The 19497-nt window shown below is 37.5% G+C and overlaps 1 protein-coding gene across 1 annotated transcript; it reads left to right on the top strand.

The window, feature by feature from the left end:
• Window positions 1-10078: 10078 nt before the first annotated feature.
• On the top strand, window positions 10079-12764 carry LOC141614763 (F-box protein KIB3-like). The gene is made up of 2 exons (XM_074433509.1): window positions 10079-10379; window positions 11728-12764. The coding sequence occupies exons 1-2, from the start codon at window positions 10079-10081 to the stop codon at window positions 12762-12764; spliced, it is 1338 nt and encodes a 445-aa protein (XP_074289610.1).
• The last annotated feature ends 6733 nt before the right edge of the window (window positions 12765-19497 follow it).

The following is a 19497-nucleotide window of genomic DNA, read 5'->3' as shown; positions in this document are numbered from 1 at the left end:
ATTAAATTTTCGGGATTAAATTCAGTGCTATCCATACCTCCGGGTGTCTGGACTCTGGGTGTATGCTTTTATCGAGTTTTTTTTATTTTTTATCAAATAATTTTGCAAGTAGTCTAGTTTCTGCACTGCTATATTTGGTGATTATCCATTAGTGAAGTAAGTTTGCATAGATTCAGTACCATACTGCAGTAAAAATTTGTGCAACGTATTTGGTGATTTTTGTGTTGGTGTGCCTAAATTCTAATCAAATGTATATTATCTGAAGTCCTGCAACCAGTATGGTACACTATCTGAACTGAATTAATAAGTATTCAATAATTTATAACTCTATTTGTTAGAGTAGTTGGTCGATACATTTATAACGCCTCACTGAAGTTCCTCGATTAAACAAACTCGCCATAAGATAAAGATTTAGTACTAAACTTGGGTCGTACATTTACGGTAGTACCTGGTTTTTCCCTGGGATGGAGTGGAATGTCATTGGTGCGGCTAAAAGCTGGAGCCCAGCAACTCTGAGTTCAAAACAACAGCAAAATCTGCAGTAGAATTAGAATTTGATTACAGTGCTTTAGAACCACAAAAAACCTCTGTGTATACAGCATGGATCCGACTTACAAGTGAAATGCACGACAACATTGAAAGTCTGCCTTGCTGCCAAAGCAACACCAACAGAAACTCACAACAGAGAAGTGGAATGAACCATCAGAGGTGCAGCTGCACCTGGGCATTTCACTGTCAAATAGAAGAACAAATTTGAAATTACAGTACTATACACGAAAAAATTATAGAGATGTTAACAAGTGAAAGCTGAATCCTGATAGCTTGCTATCAAGCAGGAGTTCACACGTAATTCTCCAATAGCTTCAGCCATCAAATGCACAATGCTACATGTTCCACCAATCCAAATGCAAGCCATACTAACCACAGCTCGATACAAGAAGAATATAGAAAAGCATTTTGATCAGCCTCACATGTGAGACCGTCTTGTACTACCCTTGTTGATTATAAATAGCCAGACACACAACTACTTCAGCAAGAAAGTTTCATGCTTTTCACTTAAAATGAATTGTTAGATGTCAAATTTATAAAAAGGTTGTATTTCAATGAATAAAATTACAATGAGTTTCATCCTATTTATACTACTAATGACCTAATAGATGGAGTCATATACAAGAAGACTATAAACACAAGTTATGGAAAAATATATTACAATTATACACTTGAATTATTTGTTGCAGATTGTGTCTTGCTTGAGGAAGATATGGAAGGTGTAGAAGATCTTGGTATATTGTTAATACGCCCCCGCAAGATAGACGTAGGGGAGAGGAGTCCAATCTTGTCACGCAGATCATGGAAACGAGGCTTGGGCAGTGGCTTAGTGAGAGCATCGGCCAGTTGATCCTTGCTTGCGACGTGTTGTATGCGAATGTGGCCAAGCTGAATTTGTTCTCGAACAAAGTGAAAGGAGAGCACCATATGCTTCATACGAGAATGGAAGACGGGATTTTTGGCGTAGAGAGTAGCAGAGATATTATCACAGTAAATTGCAGGCGACTTTGTGACATGAATGTGCAGCTCAGTGAGTAGATTTCGAAGCCATAGAACATCAGTAGTGACAGCTGCAATAGCCCGGAATTCAGCCTCAGTTGTGGATAGAGCAAGACCTCGTTGCTTTTTGGAAGACCACGAAATGGGATTGCGGCCTAAATAAGTAACGTAGCCGGTTGTAGACAGGTATTGATCCTTATCACCCGCAAAGTCGGCATCACAGAAGGCATGTAAGCACAAAGGAGAGTCCCGATAGAGTTGGATGCCGAAGGTTTGAGTGCCCCGAAGATATCGAAGTAATCGTTTGAGAGCAGACCAGTGAGTTGCGGTAGGATGATGCAGAAATTGTGCAAGTCGATTTGTAGTAAAGGCAATATCTGGTCGAGTAAGTGATAAGTACTGAAGACTACCGACAATAGCGCGATAGTTCGAATGGTCGTGAAGGGGTTTATCATCTTCACGGACAAGATGGCAATCAACTGCCATAGGTGTAGTATTTGGTTTTGCATTTGTCATATTGTACTTTAGGAGTAGGTCATAAATATATTTGGATTGGTTTAGATGAAGGCCAAGTGAATTTGGTATGACTTCAACACCGAGAAAGTAGGAAAGCGGTCCAAGGTCTTTAATGGAAAATCGTGTTGCTAATTGGTCGATAAATGATTGTAAATGTTGGCGGGTTTGGTCCTGTAATGATTATATCGTCAACATAGACAAGCATGTATATACGAATGTTATTGGTTTTAAAAATAAATAAGGAGGAGTCTGAGATAGATTGTTTGAAACCATAGGTAATTAGATACGATTTAAACTCGGTGTGCCAAGCTCGAGGAGCTTGTTTGAGGCCATAAATTGCCTTGTTTAGCTTGCATACATAGGTTGGCTTTGATTCATCGACAAAGCCTTGTGGTTGTGCCATGTAGACATCGTCTGTCAAAGTGCCTTCTAAGAAGGCATTATTGACATCAAGCTGTCGTAATGGCCAGGATTGAGTGACTGCTAAGGAAAGACTTAGTCGAACATTAGCGGGTTTGATGACTGGGCTAAATGTCTCGGTATAGTCCAATCCTGGTCGGTGATGAAAACCTTTTGCAACAAGGCGTGCTTTATGTTGTTTTAGTGAGCTATCGGGGTTGTATTTAATTCGATAGACCCATTTACATCCAATTACATTGTGAGATGGTTGTTTAGGGACTAATGTCCATGTTTGATTCCGTTGAAGGGCACGAAATTCTTCTTGAATAACTTCACGCCATTGAGTGGAAACAAGAGCTTGTTTTACAGTTGTGGGCAGCGAGTGTGATGATGCGAAAGTAAGAGCAAGGTTGGCATAGCGAGGATTTTTTTTTTCGTATATTATTGGCTAGACGAGTTATAACTTTGTGTTGTGTATAGGGTTGTGGCTGGCTGTTTTCGTGACTGGCAGAGGACGAGGATGGGGTTGTAGTGGATGGGCTTACAGTATTTGAAGAGGGTGTGGAAGAAGGTGTGGTTGTGGGATTAGTCAATGAGGTTTGCCGTCGAGTATAGACATTTGTGATTGGGTGGCGAGAGCGAGGAATAGGTGTAGATGTCGAGGTGGTGGTTGAGGCGTGGTTTGGGGTTGGGGTGGGTGAGGTGGCATCGGGCAGAATGGTGTGCATAGGAGAACACCATTCATCAGGGTCCGAATTGTCACTTGGTGACGAGGTTGTGGTGCGTAGTCGAGAGTGTGGAAAATCATCTTCAACAAATTTAACATGTCGCGAGGTGTATAATCTATTGGTTTTGGGATCGAGGCAGTGAAACGCACTTTGAGTGGAAGAGTAGCCAACGAAGATGCAAGGAATAGAACGGTACTCAAGGTTATGGTTTGTATATGGTCTTAGCCATGGATAGCAGAGGCATCCAAAGTTGTGTAATTTTGTATATATCGGTAATTTGTTATGCAATTTATAGTACGGAGTTTGTCCTTGTAATGTAGTTGTGGGTAGTCTATTAATGAGGTATGTGGCCGTGCTAAATGCGTAAGGCCAAAACGTGGTAGGCAGCTTAGCGTGGGCAAGCAAGGCTAGTCCGGTTTCAACTATGTGACGGTGTCGTCGTTCAGAATAGCCATTATGTTCGGGAGTGTGAGGCGGGGTGGTAAAGTGGCTTATGCCATTGTCGAGCAAGGTGGGTATTATTTTCTGAAATTCTCCACCATTGTCGGAAAAGAATTGTCTTATTGGTTTTTGAAAGAATTTTTCTACAAGTGCTTTAAATCGTAAAAAAACTTGTTGGGTTTCTGATTTTCGTTTTAGTGGAAATAACCAAATATATTTGCTAAAGTGGTCAACGAAAATTACGTAATATTTGTAATGTTCACGAGAATAAACTGGGCTTGTCCATAAATCCGAAAAAATGAGTTCCAGTGGTGCGTTGGTTTTGAAGGTTGATGTTCCGAATGGTTGTTTCTTGCTTCTACTAATTTGACATGATTCACAAGACGAGAAATTAGATAATTTAATAGGTAAATTTTTATTGATAATTTGCATTACATCGAAGGTTGGGTGTCCTAATCGATGATGCCATGATAAAGGAGTTGAGCTTTTCTTCATAAAACTTGCAGTTGGTTGGTGCGTGCTCAACTCGTAGATGCCGTGTCTAGCTCGGCCCCGGTGGATTGGTTTTCCCGTCAACATGTCCTTAATAATAAAAGAATCGGATGAGAATATAACAAATGCATTATTATCATTACACAATTTCAAAATTGACAAAATATTACGTGAGATTTTCGGAACATGTAAAACGTTATTTAGTTGTAGAGAATTGAGAGTGAAATTACCTATATTGGCAACGTCGAGAGCGGATCCATCACCAATAATGAGGTCATCTTGACTGAAGTAAGGGGTGTGAAGGGCAAGAGTGTCGAGGTCATGGGTTACGTGGTGTGATGACCCACTGCCAAAAAAGGTAATTTTGGTTGGGTATGGGTCCGGTGGAGACGGTATGAGCCTGCGGTGGTGGTTGTCTACTTGGTGGGGCAGGGAACACGATATTCGAAAACAATATGTGGAAGAAGGGACACTCAGAAATCACATGTCCCGTTTGCCTACACCACTGGCAACGACCCTTGAATGGCCATGGGTTAGGTTTGCTTACGGGTTGCTGCTGATTGGTGTGGTAGGGGTGCGTGGTGTTGGGGTTAGGTGCACGGTTTTGTTGGTAGTAATTGGTGGTGTTACGTTGGTTGCCATAGTCACGGGTTTGGCGATATGCGGGATTGGCAGAGGGGTTAAAAATTTCGGTTTCGGGGTTGTTGTTGCTTGATAAGTAATTCATGTTGTAGTAATTTTTTATGGAGTGCTTCGAATGTAATAGGGTTGTCTCGAGCACGAACGGTATCCATGACGGGTTTGTAGAGCTTGTAATCAAGGCCTTTTAAAACCTTGAATACAATATCTTCTGGGTCGAGAACCTTACCCATTAAAACAAGTTGGTCGATGATGGATTAAATGGAGTTCATATAATAGGTTATTGATTGGTCAGTGGTTTTGACAATCGATTCAAGACGGTCTTTAAGTTGTAATATGTGCGCACGCGAAGGGTTTGCGTAGGTTTGCGCGAGTATGTCCCAGGCCTCTTTCGAGGTCTTTGCCCGGACAATTAAGGCTTGAACAGCCGAGGACAAGGTTCCCATAAGGGCACCGAGTATGAGGCCGTCTTGTTTAAGCCAAGTGAAATAAGACGGGTTGGGTTTTTCTATTTTGTCATCACCTACAATGGTTGGTGATGGAGATGGGTGGGAACCGTCTAGGAACCCGAGTAGGCTATATCCAAAGAGGATATGGGTTAGTTGGAAGTGCCATGAGGTGTAATTCATGGGAGTGAGTTTCACACAATGGTTAAGATTGAGAGAGGTGAGTGGAGTGGTGGTTTCGTGAGGGTTGGAGATGGTGGTGTCGATGGTGTTAGTCATGGTAGCAGTAGGTTTAAATTGAATTTTGGTGTGGCGTTTGTAGATGGAACGGCGGGGTTGGAGGTGGGTTTTGGCGGATCGATGTGAGCTCTTGGATACCATATAAAAAGGTTGTATTTCAATGAATAAAATTACAATGAGTTTCATCCTATTTATACTACTAATGACCTAATAGATGGAGTCATATACAAGAAGACTATAAACACAAGTTATGGAAAAATATATTACAATTATACACTTGAATTATTTGTGGCAGATTGTGTCTTGCTTGAGTAAGATATGGAAGGTGTAGAAGATCTTGGTATATTGTTAACTAGTTTAGGACCCGTGCAAAGTTGCACGGGCGTGTATAGATTGTATATATAATTTTTTTCGTAAATTCTTATATTTACAACATTATTTTGGTTTCTTATTTGAGGTAATTGATTTCCCATATGTTACATGGAAATTATATACTTGACAATTACAATTTCGAATACAATACTTCTATAACAGTATAATCTACATATTTAAATTGTAGTATTAAATTTTTTTTTTCAAAATAACATTAGTATTAAGAGAGTATTAATTGTAAAAACATAGTTACACTCTTAATGTATATCATGCTTACACCCGTCGTATCTCATATCTTTGATTAGAGCATGCATATGCCAACATGTTTACACCTATGTTAAAGCATGTTAATAATTCAAATATCGGCAAATTTTACCATATAGGATAAGTTTTGAAATGTTTGCCCAAAAATTAAAATTGAAATGAGGACAAAATAAAAAGTAGAATTACGAATTAAGTCAAAACAATATCAGTTAATGAATACACTTGAAAACTTGGCATAAAAGGAAAGAACGCTTATGAGTTACACATTATGATATCTCTATAAATTATTTCCTATTTGATATACTAATCAGTATATGTAAATGACCATATTAACACCTCTTTGAGCTTTTGAAATTATTTTACGGCCCGTTAATCACGAGGCATATTTGGTCTCTATGTCCGCTACTCGTGGCTCATATCTTTTGATGCACAAATTCAAAAGTCATAAACTAAGTTGAATTTATTTTTTAGTTTCAAGGTATTCAATATTTAACTGGTAGAAATTGGTACAAAATCAATTTGAAAATCAATTTGAGGTTCATTTTTGTTAACATGGTGGGTTCATTTCATAGTCAATATTAGTCGTGCATGAGTTAGTAGATATAAACTTGATGATCATTGTGGGCCATTTGATTAGTGGGCTAGTGGATGTTGTTAAAATTGTGTTTAGTATGAGGTGAGTATTTAGGCGGGAAATTAAAAAAGATATTTATGGTTTGTATTTTATTATTTATAAGAAATAAGAAATAAGAAATTGGCCACTTTTAACAATGTAAGTAGAATGTAGACTGGTAAAAGTGACCAATTTATAAGAAATAGTGAACTCTCTAATGCATACCCTTTAATCCTTTATTAATGTTTAAACAATGTCAACCTACTCATAATCAAATTTCATTCGTATAAATTGCATTAACTAATAAAATTTTTTGAGGGAGATCGGAGATAGTCTCTAAATAAGTTATTGATATAACATTGTACTCATTTATTCGTTTTCATGAGCATTATATAATTATATTGTTAATCATGACTTGAAACGACTCTTTAACTTTGTATATATTCTTATAATAAGTGTACTCATTTTATTTTTAACCATGTTTTCACCTGTTTATCGGCCGTGGTACTGTTTTGTATTATAATTATAAAATAAAATAAGCTCATAATAAATTTATTGTGAGACCTACTCTAAAGACATTTACCCAATGCTTCTCAAATCCAATTTGTTAGTTGTTAGATTATTCAATTTACTAGTGCAAGAAAAGGGGAGATGCTATAATAACATGATAATCGAAGATCGGCAACAAAATATTAAGTTCATAGTAAAAAAAAATTAATCAAGAAAATACTATCGCAATTGTTATTGTTTTATTAATTAGTATAGATAGTTAGATTGAAAGTTATAAACACTTCAACATGACTACCACTTTAACAAATAATTATTCACCCGTTTAAAAATGTAAAAGGAATGATTTTGAGACTAACGATTATCTAAATTGCATGATTAAACAATATTGTCTAATCGAGTAAAAACATGATGCTTGAAAAATTTAAATTCATGCCAAACAATAGTATATACTATATAAGATATGAAAATTATTTAAAAAAAAACCCCACAAAATTATAAAATTAATTATGATATTATGGAGACCTTAGAATATAGAGAAGTTAGTAAAAACTACAATAAAATATCATGGTATAAATCTTATGCTAACAAGTAACAACATAAAAGAAATTTTATATATTGGGCTATTTAGTTAGTGGGTCAATTTATAGGAATCCTAAAATCTATGTTAAATGTGGAAGTGAGGTTTTGGAGGGAAAACAAATATGTTGTGGTTGTTGTTTTATTATTTTATATAGATAAAATTATCAGAGCAGCAACCAAAGTGAAGTATTGACATAACATAGATCCAAACACAGAGGAACATAAGTAACTTGTACGGTTAATAAGCTATGTTACTCCGACACTTCACTTAACTACCGTGCCGCGTGTCAGACACGTGTCGGTGTCCGACACGACACTTCGACACTTCAATTTAGGCCACAAAACAGGAAAATTCACCCCAAATACCCGTGTCGGACACCGACACGTGTCGGCATATCTGAGTAATACAGTTAATAAGAGGGGGCTTGGAGACTGCATTTGGTTATCCGGGAATGGCATTTTAAGTTTGGAAAGAGACAAGTCCCAGGATCTCTTTAATTTGTGTTGTTCATGTGAGTGACGTATAGCTCCAAACCCCAAATCCTAGAAAATAATTTAAAATGTATAACATAAAAAACTATTCATCAAACTTCACCCATCAAATTATAATCATAACAATCCCGTTATTCTCAATTTAAAATGAACCAGGTATAGGAGGGGTTTAAAATTACGTCTCTAATCACCATACAAGGTCGAATCAAAGCAAATAACAGATTGACGTCGATACATGGCATAATATTTAGAGATTCAAATAGAAAGAAAATACTAACTATAATCCCAAATACTTTCTTTGCAAATCATAACGGCTGACTCCCAGACTTCGCTGTCTTATCAAGTCCATTCCTTATGCATGACAGGCGAAAGTCTACAGCCTAGCAAATAATGTAATGAAGGTACAAAAGAAAAAAATTCACGTGCCAATGTCTATATTAACATAAGTATCAGACATGAATAGTAAATTAAATTGCTCGAATTTGTGTTATTACTTATTAGGCCAGCTCAATTCTCGACATCAAACCGCGCACGTTTACATAAACAATATCTCAATTCTATTCTCGAAGTCAAATCGCTCACGTCTACGTAAATAATATCTGTGTAGCACTAATTCCACAACAATCAGTGTTCGGCTAGAATAGCAATATCTCATCCCAATAATTTAATAGGTCTTGCAATGTGTACTTAACAAGCTAACAATAAATAATGTAGATTCGATACTATAATAGCTAGGATTATTACTAACATGTCAAATATATGTATACAATAGATTCAATGCTATCATAGCCATTTAAGCGTAAAAGATTCGATTCTATCATAGTTACTCAGGCATGGCACTATTTCCAGACTGATGGCTTTTCAAACGACTCTTTCAAAACGGACCAAACAATAAATAAGCCATAAGTCACACACATGCCAACAAGGAAAGAGGAATATCTCAGAAGTAGGAATGGAATGCAGGCATTCAAAAAATAACACAGGAAAAAGGACATGAAAAGACGGAGATTACCTGGTGATGCAATCACTCTGCTTATTTTAAAAGCAAAAAGCAATATCCTAGAAATGTAGCGACCTCTTCCTGACAAATCAAATTTAAAACGACGATAGTTAGTTATGACCAGTTAGCTTCGCAACTTAACTTATGACAGTCAGTCAGTAACCTGTGCCACCACTAACTAATTGAAACTTCCAAAATGAGAATTTCAGTGTTCACAGGATCTAAACAACAAATGAGCAATCGAAATTCCTCATTCAGACTGAACCATGAACCATGTTGATCTGTTGAGGCATAGAAAAGATTAAACCATTTCAGAGGTAGGGGAAACTTAGCTTCACAACTGGCAACTGCGGTCAAGAAGTCATATAATGGTATTCCTAATACTTATGACCCGGGTAATGATAATAATAATAATAATAATAATGGTAATGATAATAATAATAATAATAATAATAATGGTAATAATAATAATAATAATAATAATAATAATGGTAATGATAATAATAATAATAACAATAATGGTAATAATTTGTCATCTGGGCTCGTTTTGTCGGCCTTTATATATAGTCGAATTGTCGCTACATCGAAATCAATAACTAATAACGTTCCATATGAGGTGTGTCAAGCCGTTAGTGTACGTTCGAAGATAAATTATATTCAAAACAAGAGTTTTTACTTTGGAAATTTATATGTCAATGCCATAACGAAGCCATCATTAGCGACCGATAACGGAGGCAAAATGTACCGAGAAATAATAAAGTTAATAAGAGAAGCTACAAAGAAAATAGACTCGAATTTTATGGTAAGTGTCCGAGATGGTACTCAAGACTTGGATTTTGTAACTGATCATTTTGAAAGAGCTAAAAAGGGAAAGATTGTTTCGCTCGGATTTAGCTCGTATGGTAGTTTGCCACTTTACGAGTCGGATTTCGGTTGGGGAAAGCCAGTGTGGGTAACATCAGCTACTCTTGCCATGAAGAATGTCATTATATTGATTCCTAGTCATTCTCGTACACAAGTTGATGCTTATGTTTGCTTGAGTGAAGAAAGCATGAGGAACCTTGAGTGTGATCAAGAGTTCACTTTGTTTGCTATGAAAAGTTTGTGTAGCAAATTGTAAGTACCTTAATAGGACTTTATCTGTCCCAGTTATTTATTTACCTTTTACTGTATATTTCTTATAAAAGGTATTTTAATCAAATGTAAATAAACTAGTATAGATCCCGCGCTACGGTATTTTTTAGATTTGATTTATAAAGAGGCGGTCTTAATAAAAATTATTTGCATAAATTAACTGTACTTTCAATTTAATGTTATAATGTACTAATATAATATTAGTATGAGGTAGAAAAGAAAATAACTACCGTTAAAAGACATTTAAGTTAAGTTATTTTTGCAGTACTAATATTATCGTACTTTATTATTTTTTGGACATTAATAATACATTTAAGTTAGATGTAATATCTAATTAAACGCGTATTAGCCTCGTAAAGAAAACCGGTAAAAACAATATCTGTATATATATATATATATATATATATATATATATATATATTTATGGTAGAGATTGAGAAAATAAGGACTTTGGAATTATTATATTATATATATTATATTATTAAGAAGGTAAAGATTGATGAATATTGTGTAAATCATTTCAGTATATATTTATTTACGGTATATTTTTTAGTGTAACTAATTAGTGGAGTCAATTAAGATTGGGTATATTTAGAAAAGATTTGCCTAGAATATATTTAGAGAGATAAGAATTAGTCAGAATATAACATTGAGAGCAATTTTTCAGTACATGGGCGGGAATTTTGAGCGGGAAATTTCAAGATGTGTTGATCTTTTAGTAAATAGGGGATGATTGCAAAAAAAGGGAAAGACTTCCTGTTGCATAATCTTGAATGACTTAAGGAAAACTTTCTTAATTACTAAAAGATCAATTTCATTAATATTAGAGGAAATCATTAGTCAAATTTGTTATTATTAAATTAAATTGATTATGTAATCCTATAATTTAGGAAAGTAGTTAATCACCTTGGTACTGACTTTATCATGGAGATCAACTGATTAATATCCCAACTCAGATTTTCTTATTTTCCAAAATTACAATTTTTCTAACCTATACCTAGTAGGCATAGGTTAAGGAACAGAAAATTGAAATAATAACTTGACTCGAATAAGGAAAACAGAAACCTTGAGGCACAACTTCTATTTAAGATCTTAATTCACTCTTTTTATTTACATATATACATAATATATTTCATACAAAGTGTACGTAGAGTACATACATGGCTTCCGATTTCTCGACGTTGCCTCTTGATGTTCTCGGTGTAATTGCATTAAAGTTGGAAACTTTCGAAGATTTTATTAAGTTTTCTGCTGTATGTCGTTCTTGGGATCGTGCTTCGTCTTCAATAAAACATCAATGAGCGCCTACACCAGGTGTACCATGGCTTTTACTCGCTGAAAACACTCAAAATAATCCCAATTGTGTTCGCAAGATTTTTAATCTTAGTAATAACAAGTGTTACAATTTGAACCTCCCTCAGACATTTGGAGCAAGGTGTTGGGGTTCGCCTTACGGTTGGATAGCAATGATTGATCGTAACTACGATGTTATATTGTTTAATCCAATCACTAAGGCACAAATTCCTTTCCCTAGTCTAAAATCCTTAGATGATGGTGGTATTAAGTCTAAGAGTGATGGAAGTTATCAGCATTGGTTTTTGGGTTGTTTCGCAAACAGGCTTATTGTGCTTAAAGTTCCTCAACATCAGCATTACGAGTTTGTTGTTCTGGTAGTTCATGTGTATTACCATAGCCTATCTTTCGCTAGGCAAGGCGATAAATCATGGACACCTGTCTTGGTGAACTCGAAAGAACACCACATTGTTGATATTGTCGGAATGGACGATAATATTTTTGGTTTATATGGAGATGGATCAATTGTGTTTTGGAATTTCAAGGAATTCAACGCTCTTGAGCTTATAAAACCAGCCGATTATTCACCGTGTCGCCATGAATTTATTGTCAAGTTTTACCAAGGAGGTTGTAACCATATATATTTCGTACGCTCAGGTAGTGATCTCCTCATAGTGTTACGATACAAGGATGACTACGTGACTAATAATGAGGATGAGGATGAGGATGATATTGCTTGTAAGACAGTTGATTTTGACGTGTATAGATTTAATTCGATAGACAAAGGTTGGGAGGAAATTAAAGATTTGGGGGAAGTCGCGTTGATTGTAGGTGGTAACACTTCAATGTGTGTTTCAGTAGCACATTCTAAAGGATTACAACGTAATTGCATATATTTCACCGATGATGAATGTTGCTTTTGGAATTCATCAATAGATCCCGGTGGACATGATATGGGTTTCTTTGACATGAAGAATGGCAACATACAACGATTTTACCATGGTGACGATATGCACTCATCATTTGCCCCACCGACCCTCTTTATTCCCCAACTTTAAATTAAATTTTCGGGATTAAATTCAGTGCCATCCATACCTCCGGGTGTCTGGACTCTGGGTGTATGCTTTTATAGAGTTTTTTTTTATTTTTTATCAAATAATTTTGCAAGTAGTCTAGTTTCTGCACTGCTGTATTTGGTGATTATCCATTAGTGAAGTAAGTTTGCTTAGATTCAGTACCATACTGCCGTAAAAATTTGTGCAACGTATTTGGTGATTTTTGTGTTGGTGTGCCTAAATTCTAATCAAATGTATATTATCTGAAGTCCTGCAACCAGTATGGTACACTATCTGAACTGAATTAATAAGTATTCAATAATTTATAACTCTATCTGTTAGAGTAGTTGGTCGATACATTTATAACGCCTCACTGAAGTTCCTCGATTAAACAAACTTGCCATAAGATAAAGATTTAGTACTAAACTTGGGTCGTACATTTACGGTAGTACCTGGTTTTTCCCTGGGATGGAGTGGAATGTCATTGGTGCGGCCAAAAGCTGGAGCCCAAAGAACTCGAGTTCAAAACAACGAAGAAAATCTGCAGTAGAATTAGAATTTGATTACAGTGCTTTAGAACCACAAAAAACCTCTGTGTATACAGCATGGATCCGACTTACAAGTGAAATGCACGACAACATTGAAAGTCTGCCTTGCTGCCAAAGCAACACCAACAGAAACTCACAACAGAGAAGTGGAATGAACCATCAGAGGTGCAGCTGCACCTGGGCATTTCACTGTCAAATAGAAGAACAAATTTGAAATTACAGTACTATACACGAAAAAATTATAGAGATGTTAACAAGTGAAAGCTGAATCCTGATAGCTTGCTATCAAGCAGGAGTTCACACGTAATTCTCCAATAGCTTCAGCCATCAAATGCACAATGCTACATGTTCCACCAATCCAAATGCAAGCCATACTAACCACAGCTCGATACAAGAAGAATATAGAAAAGCATTTTGATCAGCCTCACATGTGAGACCGTCTTGTACTACCCTTGTTGAATATAAATAGCCAGACACACAACTACTTCAGCAAGAAAGTTTCATGCTTTTCACTTAAAATGAATTGTTAGATGTCAAATTTATAAAAAGGTTGTATTTCAATGAATAAAATTACAATGAGTTTCATCCTATTTATACTACTAATGACCTAATAGATGGAGTCATATACAAGAAGACTATAAACACAAGTTATGGAAAAATATATTACAATTATACACTTGAATTATTTGTTGCAGATTGTGTCTTGCTTGAGGAAGATATGGAAGGTGTAGAAGATCTTGGTATATTGTTAATACGCCCCCGCAAAATGGACGTAGGGGAGAGGAGTCCAATCTTGTCACGCAGATCATGGAAACGAGGCTTGGGCAGTGGCTTAGTGAGAGCATCGGCCAGTTGATCCTTGCTTGCGACGTGTTGTATGCGAATGTGGCCAAGCTGAATTTGTTCTCGAACAAAGTGAAAGGAGAGCACCATATGCTTCATACGAGAATGGAAGACGGGATTTTTGGCGTATGTGCAGCTCAGTGAGTAGATTTCGAAGCCATAGAACATCAGTAGTGACAGCTGCAATAGCCCGGAATTCAGCCTCAGTTGTGGATAGAGCAAGGCCTCGTTGCTTTTTGGAAGACCACGAAATGGGATTGCGGCCTAAATAAGTAACGTAGCCGGTTGTAGACAGGTATTGATCCTTATCACCCGCAAAGTCGGCATCACAGAAGGCATGTAAGCACAAAGGAGAGTCCCGATAGAGTTGGATGCCGAAGGTTTGAGTGCCCCGGAGATATCGAAGTAATCGTTTGAGAGCAGACCAGTGAGTTGCGGTAGGATGATGCAGAAATTGTGCGAGTCAATTTGTAGTAAAGGCAATATCTGGTCGAGTAAGTGATAAGTACTGAAGACTACCGACAATAGCACGATAGTTCGAATGGTCGTGAAGGGGTTTATCATCTTCACGGACAAGATGTCAATCAGCTGCCATAGGTGTAGTATTTGGTTTTGCATTTGTCATATTGTACTTTAGGAGTAGGTCATAAATATATTTGGATTGGTTTAGATGAAGGCCAAGTGAATTTGGTATGACTTCAACACCGAGAAAGTAGGAAAGCGGTCCAAGGTCTTTAATGGAAAATCGTGTTGCTAATTGGTCGATAAATGATTGTAAATGTTGGCGGGTTTGGTCCTGTAATGATTATATCGTCAACATAGACAAGCATGTATATACGAATGTTATTGGTTTTAAAAATAAATAAGGAGGAGTCTGAGATAGATTGTTTGAAACCATAGGTAATTAGATACGATTTAAACTCGGTGTGCCAAGCTCGAGGAGCTTGTTTGAGGCCATAAATTGCCTTGTTTAGCTTGCATACATAGGTTGGCTTTGATTCATCGACAAAGCCTTGTGGTTGTGCCATGTAGACATCGTCTGTCAAAGTGCCTTCTAAGAAGGCATTATTGACATCAAGCTGTCGTAATGGCCAGGATTGAGTGACTGCTAAGGAAAGACTTAGTCGAACATTAGCGGGTTTGATGACTGGGCTAAATGTCTCGGTATAGTCCAATCCTGGTCGGTGATGAAAACCTTTTGCAACAAGGCGTGCTTTATGTTGTTTTAGTGAGCTATCGGGGTTGTATTTAATTCGATAGACCCATTTACATCCAATTACATTGTGAGATGGTTGTTTAGGGACTAATGTCCATGTTTGATTCCGTTGAAGGGCACGAAATTCTTCTTGAATAGCTTCACGCCATTGAGTCGAAACAAGAGCTTGTTTTACAGTTGTGGGCAGCGAGTGTGATGATGCGGAAGTAAGAGCAAGGTTGGCATAGCGAGGATTTTTTTTTTTCGTATATTATTGGCTAGACGAGTTACAACTTTGTGTTGTGTATAGGGTTGTGGCTGGCTGTTTTCGTGACTGGCAGAGGACGAGGATGGGGTTGTAGTGGATGGGCTTACAGTATTTGAAGAGGGTGTGGAAGAAGGTGTGGTTGTGGGATTAGTCAATGAGGTTTGCCGTCGAGTATAGACATTTGTGATTGGGTGGCGAGAGCGAGGAATAGGTGTAGATGTCGAGGTGGTGGTTGAGGCGTGGTTTGGGGTTGGGGTGGGTGAGGTGGCATCGGGCAGAATGGTGTGCATAGGAGAATGTCATTATATTGATTCCTAGTCATTCTTATACACAAGTTGATGCTTATGTTTGCTTGAGTGAAGAAAGCATGAGGAAACTTGAGTGTGATCAAGAGTTCACTTTGTTTGCTAAGAAAAGTTTGTGTAGCAAATTGTAAGTACCTTAATAGGACTTTATATGTCCCAGTTATTTATTTATCTTTTACTGTATATTTCTTATAAAGGGTATTTTAATCAAATGTAAATAAATGATTACAAAAAAGGGAAAGACTTCCGGTTGCATAATCTTGAATGATTTAAGGAAAACTTTCTTAATTACTAAAAGATCAATTTCATTAATATTAGAGGAAAAATCATTAGTCAAATTTGTTATTATTATATTGATTATGTAATCCTATAATTTAGGAAATTAGTTAATCACCTTGGTACTACTGACTTTATCATGGAGATCAACTGATTAATATCCCAACTCAGATTTTCTTATTTTCCAAAATTACCATTTTTAGGCATAGGTTAAGAAACCGAAAAATGAAATAATAACTTGACTCGAATAAGGAAAAGAGAAACCTTGAGGCACAACTTCTATTTAAGATCTTAATTCACTCTTTTTATTTACATATACATAATATTTGATACAAAGTGTATGTCGTTCTTGGGATCGTGCTTCGTCTTCAATAAAACATCAATGGGCGCCTACACCAGTTGTACCATGGCTTTTACTCGCTGAAAACACTCAAAATAATCCCAATTGTGTTCGCAAGATTTATAATCTTAGTAATAATAAGTGTTACAATTTGAACCTCCCTGAGACATTTGGAGCAAGGTGTTGGGGTTCGCCTTACGGTTGGATAGCAATGATTGATCGTAACTACGATGTTATATTGTTTAATCCAATCACCAAGGCACAAATTCCTTTCCCTTGTCTAAAATCCTTAGATGATGGTGGTGTTAAGTCTAAGAGTGATGGAAGTTATCAGCATTGGTTTTTGCGTTGTTTCGCAAACAGGCTTATTGTGTTAAATTCAACAACGGGCCTGTGCCGCACCCAATGGAGGAGAAAGAGTCCGCTATAGAGGGAGTAGCCCCTTGCCTTATAAAGTGGTAATTCTTCTCCTCTTTTATCAATGTGGGACAACCCTTACATGTGGGAACTTTGGGTTTCTTCACACTCATCCGCACATGTGAGGCCCACTTTTCACACAGACTGGACAAATTCATTCAACTGAGAAACTTTGCTCGTCCAGCTGCAAACATGGCCCAGTATTAACTCAGATCGGACAAATTCAACTGAGCAACTTTGCTCGTCCGTCTCTGCAAACTTTGGCCCATGAAACCCAGGTCTTTAGCCATGGGCTCTGATACCATGTTAAATTCAACAACGGGCCTGGGTCGCACCCAATGGAGGAGAAAGAGTCCGCTTCATAAGTTCCCACATGTAAGGGTTGTCCCACATTGATAAAAGAGGAGAAGAATTACCACTTTATAAGGCAAGGGGCTACTCCCTCTATAGCCAATTGGTTTTAGAGTGGAACCTCCTTGACCTTATGAAGCGGACTCTTTCTCCTCCATTGGGTGCGGCCCATGCCCGTTGTTGAATTTAACATATTGTGCTTAAAGTTCCTCAAAATCAGCATTACGAGTTTGTTGTTCTCGTAGTTCATGTGTATTACCATAGCCTATCTTTCGCTAGGCCAGGCGATAAATCATGGACATCTGTCTTGGTGAACTCAAAAGAACACCATATTGTTGATATTGTCGGAATGGACGATAATATTTTTGTTTTATATGGAGATGGATCAATTGTGTTTTGGAATTTCAAGGAATTCAACGCTCTTGAGCTTATAAAACCAGCCGATTATTCACCGTGTCGCCATGAATTTATTGTCAAGTTTTACAAAGGAGGTTGTAACCATATATATTTCGTATGCTCTGTTGGGTAACAGGCGTAAATATTGAGCGGAAGCGTGGACCTATTACCCTCTTACGGGAGTGTAATTATAAAATGGACAAGACGATAATAAATACGTCAACAAAATAGAGAATATGAACACCGATTTTCTACGTGGAAAACCCCTTTGAATAAGGGTAAAAAATCACGGGACCCTTAGGCCGCTTAATATCTCCACTATAAGCAAAATAATGGGAACACAATGCCTTTCCTAGTACCCACTAGGAGATTAGAAGTATTATTCTGACTATCCGGATAAACACTCGGACCCTCAGAATAATATTCTAAATGTGTGAGACTCAGTCGGAGATTTTACGCCTTTCCGAGTGGATACCGTACTGACAGAATTATTTGAGCAGTACCACACTAACTCTCAAACTCTCTGTATTTTCCTCAGTAAGTAGATTATTGCTTACTCACTGGCTTTTGTGGAATTGTTGTGGATGTGGGATGATTTGCAATGCTCCGAAGCTTGGTATTTATAGTACTCAATACCCACTACATAGTGGTCACCAACCCACTACACCAACCCACTACATAGTGGTCACTACACCAACCCACTACACCAACCCACTACTTGGAGGGACCTTATTTTTCCAACAATTCTCCCCCTCCTGACTAGGTGGGGACACTGTCATACCCGCCTTCTTTCGACAAACGTCGAGCTTCTCCATGGGTAGCGTCTTCGTCATCATATCCGACCCATTATCGTCGGTATGGATTTTCTCGAGCTCTAGGAGATTGGAATCTAACACATCTCGGATCCAATGATATCTGACATCTATATGCTTGGACCTAGAATGGAAGGTGGGATTCTTTGCGAGATGAATCGCACTATGACTATCACAATATAGTCGATACTTCTCCTGTTCTTGACCTAATTCTTGTAAGAACTTCTTCATCCATAAAATTTCCTTACAAGCTTCAGTTACTGCAATGTACTCCGCCTCTGTAGTGGACAAAGCTACACACTTATGTAACCTGGATTGCCATGATACTCGCTCCCCCTGCATAAGTCGTCGGGTATCCCGGTTGATTTTCGAGTCTCGAATCTCCGGCTAGATCGGCATCTGTATATCCATCTAGCACGTGGTCGCCTTGACCAAAACATAAACACATCTTGGAGGTACCGCGCAAATACCTGAGGATCCATTTGACAGCTTCCCGGCGCTTTTCATGGATTTGAGAGGAACCGGCTAACGACATCAACTGCATAAGCTATGTCTGGTCTTGTGCACACCATTGCGTACATAAGACTTCGAACTGCAGATGCATAAGGAACTTTCTGCATCTCTTGTTCATTGGCCTCACTTTCAGGACATTGTCGAGAGCTCAACTTGAAATGACCAGCTAGTGGAGAACTTACTGGCTTCGCCCTATGCATGTTGAACCTCTCTAACAGCTTCTCAATATACCTCTCCTGTGACAACCATATTTTCTTATTTTCCTTGTCACGAGAGATTTTCATTCCAAGGATTTGTTTTGCAGGACCCAAGTCTTTCATAGCAAAGTACTTGGTCATCGCCTTCTTCAAATTAGCGATCTTCATAGTATCACGACCAACGATCGATATCATCAACATATAACAGGAGGATAATATTATCCCCGTCGGAAACTTCTTCACGAATACACAAAGTGGTCCGCAATCGTCTTCGA

This window comes from Silene latifolia, chromosome 11 (genome assembly GCF_048544455.1).
Source record: "Silene latifolia isolate original U9 population chromosome 11, ASM4854445v1, whole genome shotgun sequence".
Classification (NCBI taxonomy): Eukaryota; Viridiplantae; Streptophyta; class Magnoliopsida; order Caryophyllales; family Caryophyllaceae; genus Silene; species Silene latifolia.
Note: the sequence above shows the minus strand (reverse complement) of the source record. Positions and strands in the feature narration are given on the sequence as shown.

Excerpts from the sequence above, each read along its gene's own strand:
- LOC141614763 (XM_074433509.1), top strand. The coding sequence starts at position 10,079 with ATGGTAAGTGTCCGAGATGGTACTCAAGACTTGGATTTTGTAACTGAT. Across the intron at positions 10,380-11,727 it reads CACTTTGTTTGCTATGAAAA|GTGTACCATGGCTTTTACTC; the intron begins GTTTGTGTAGCA and ends CGCCTACACCAG.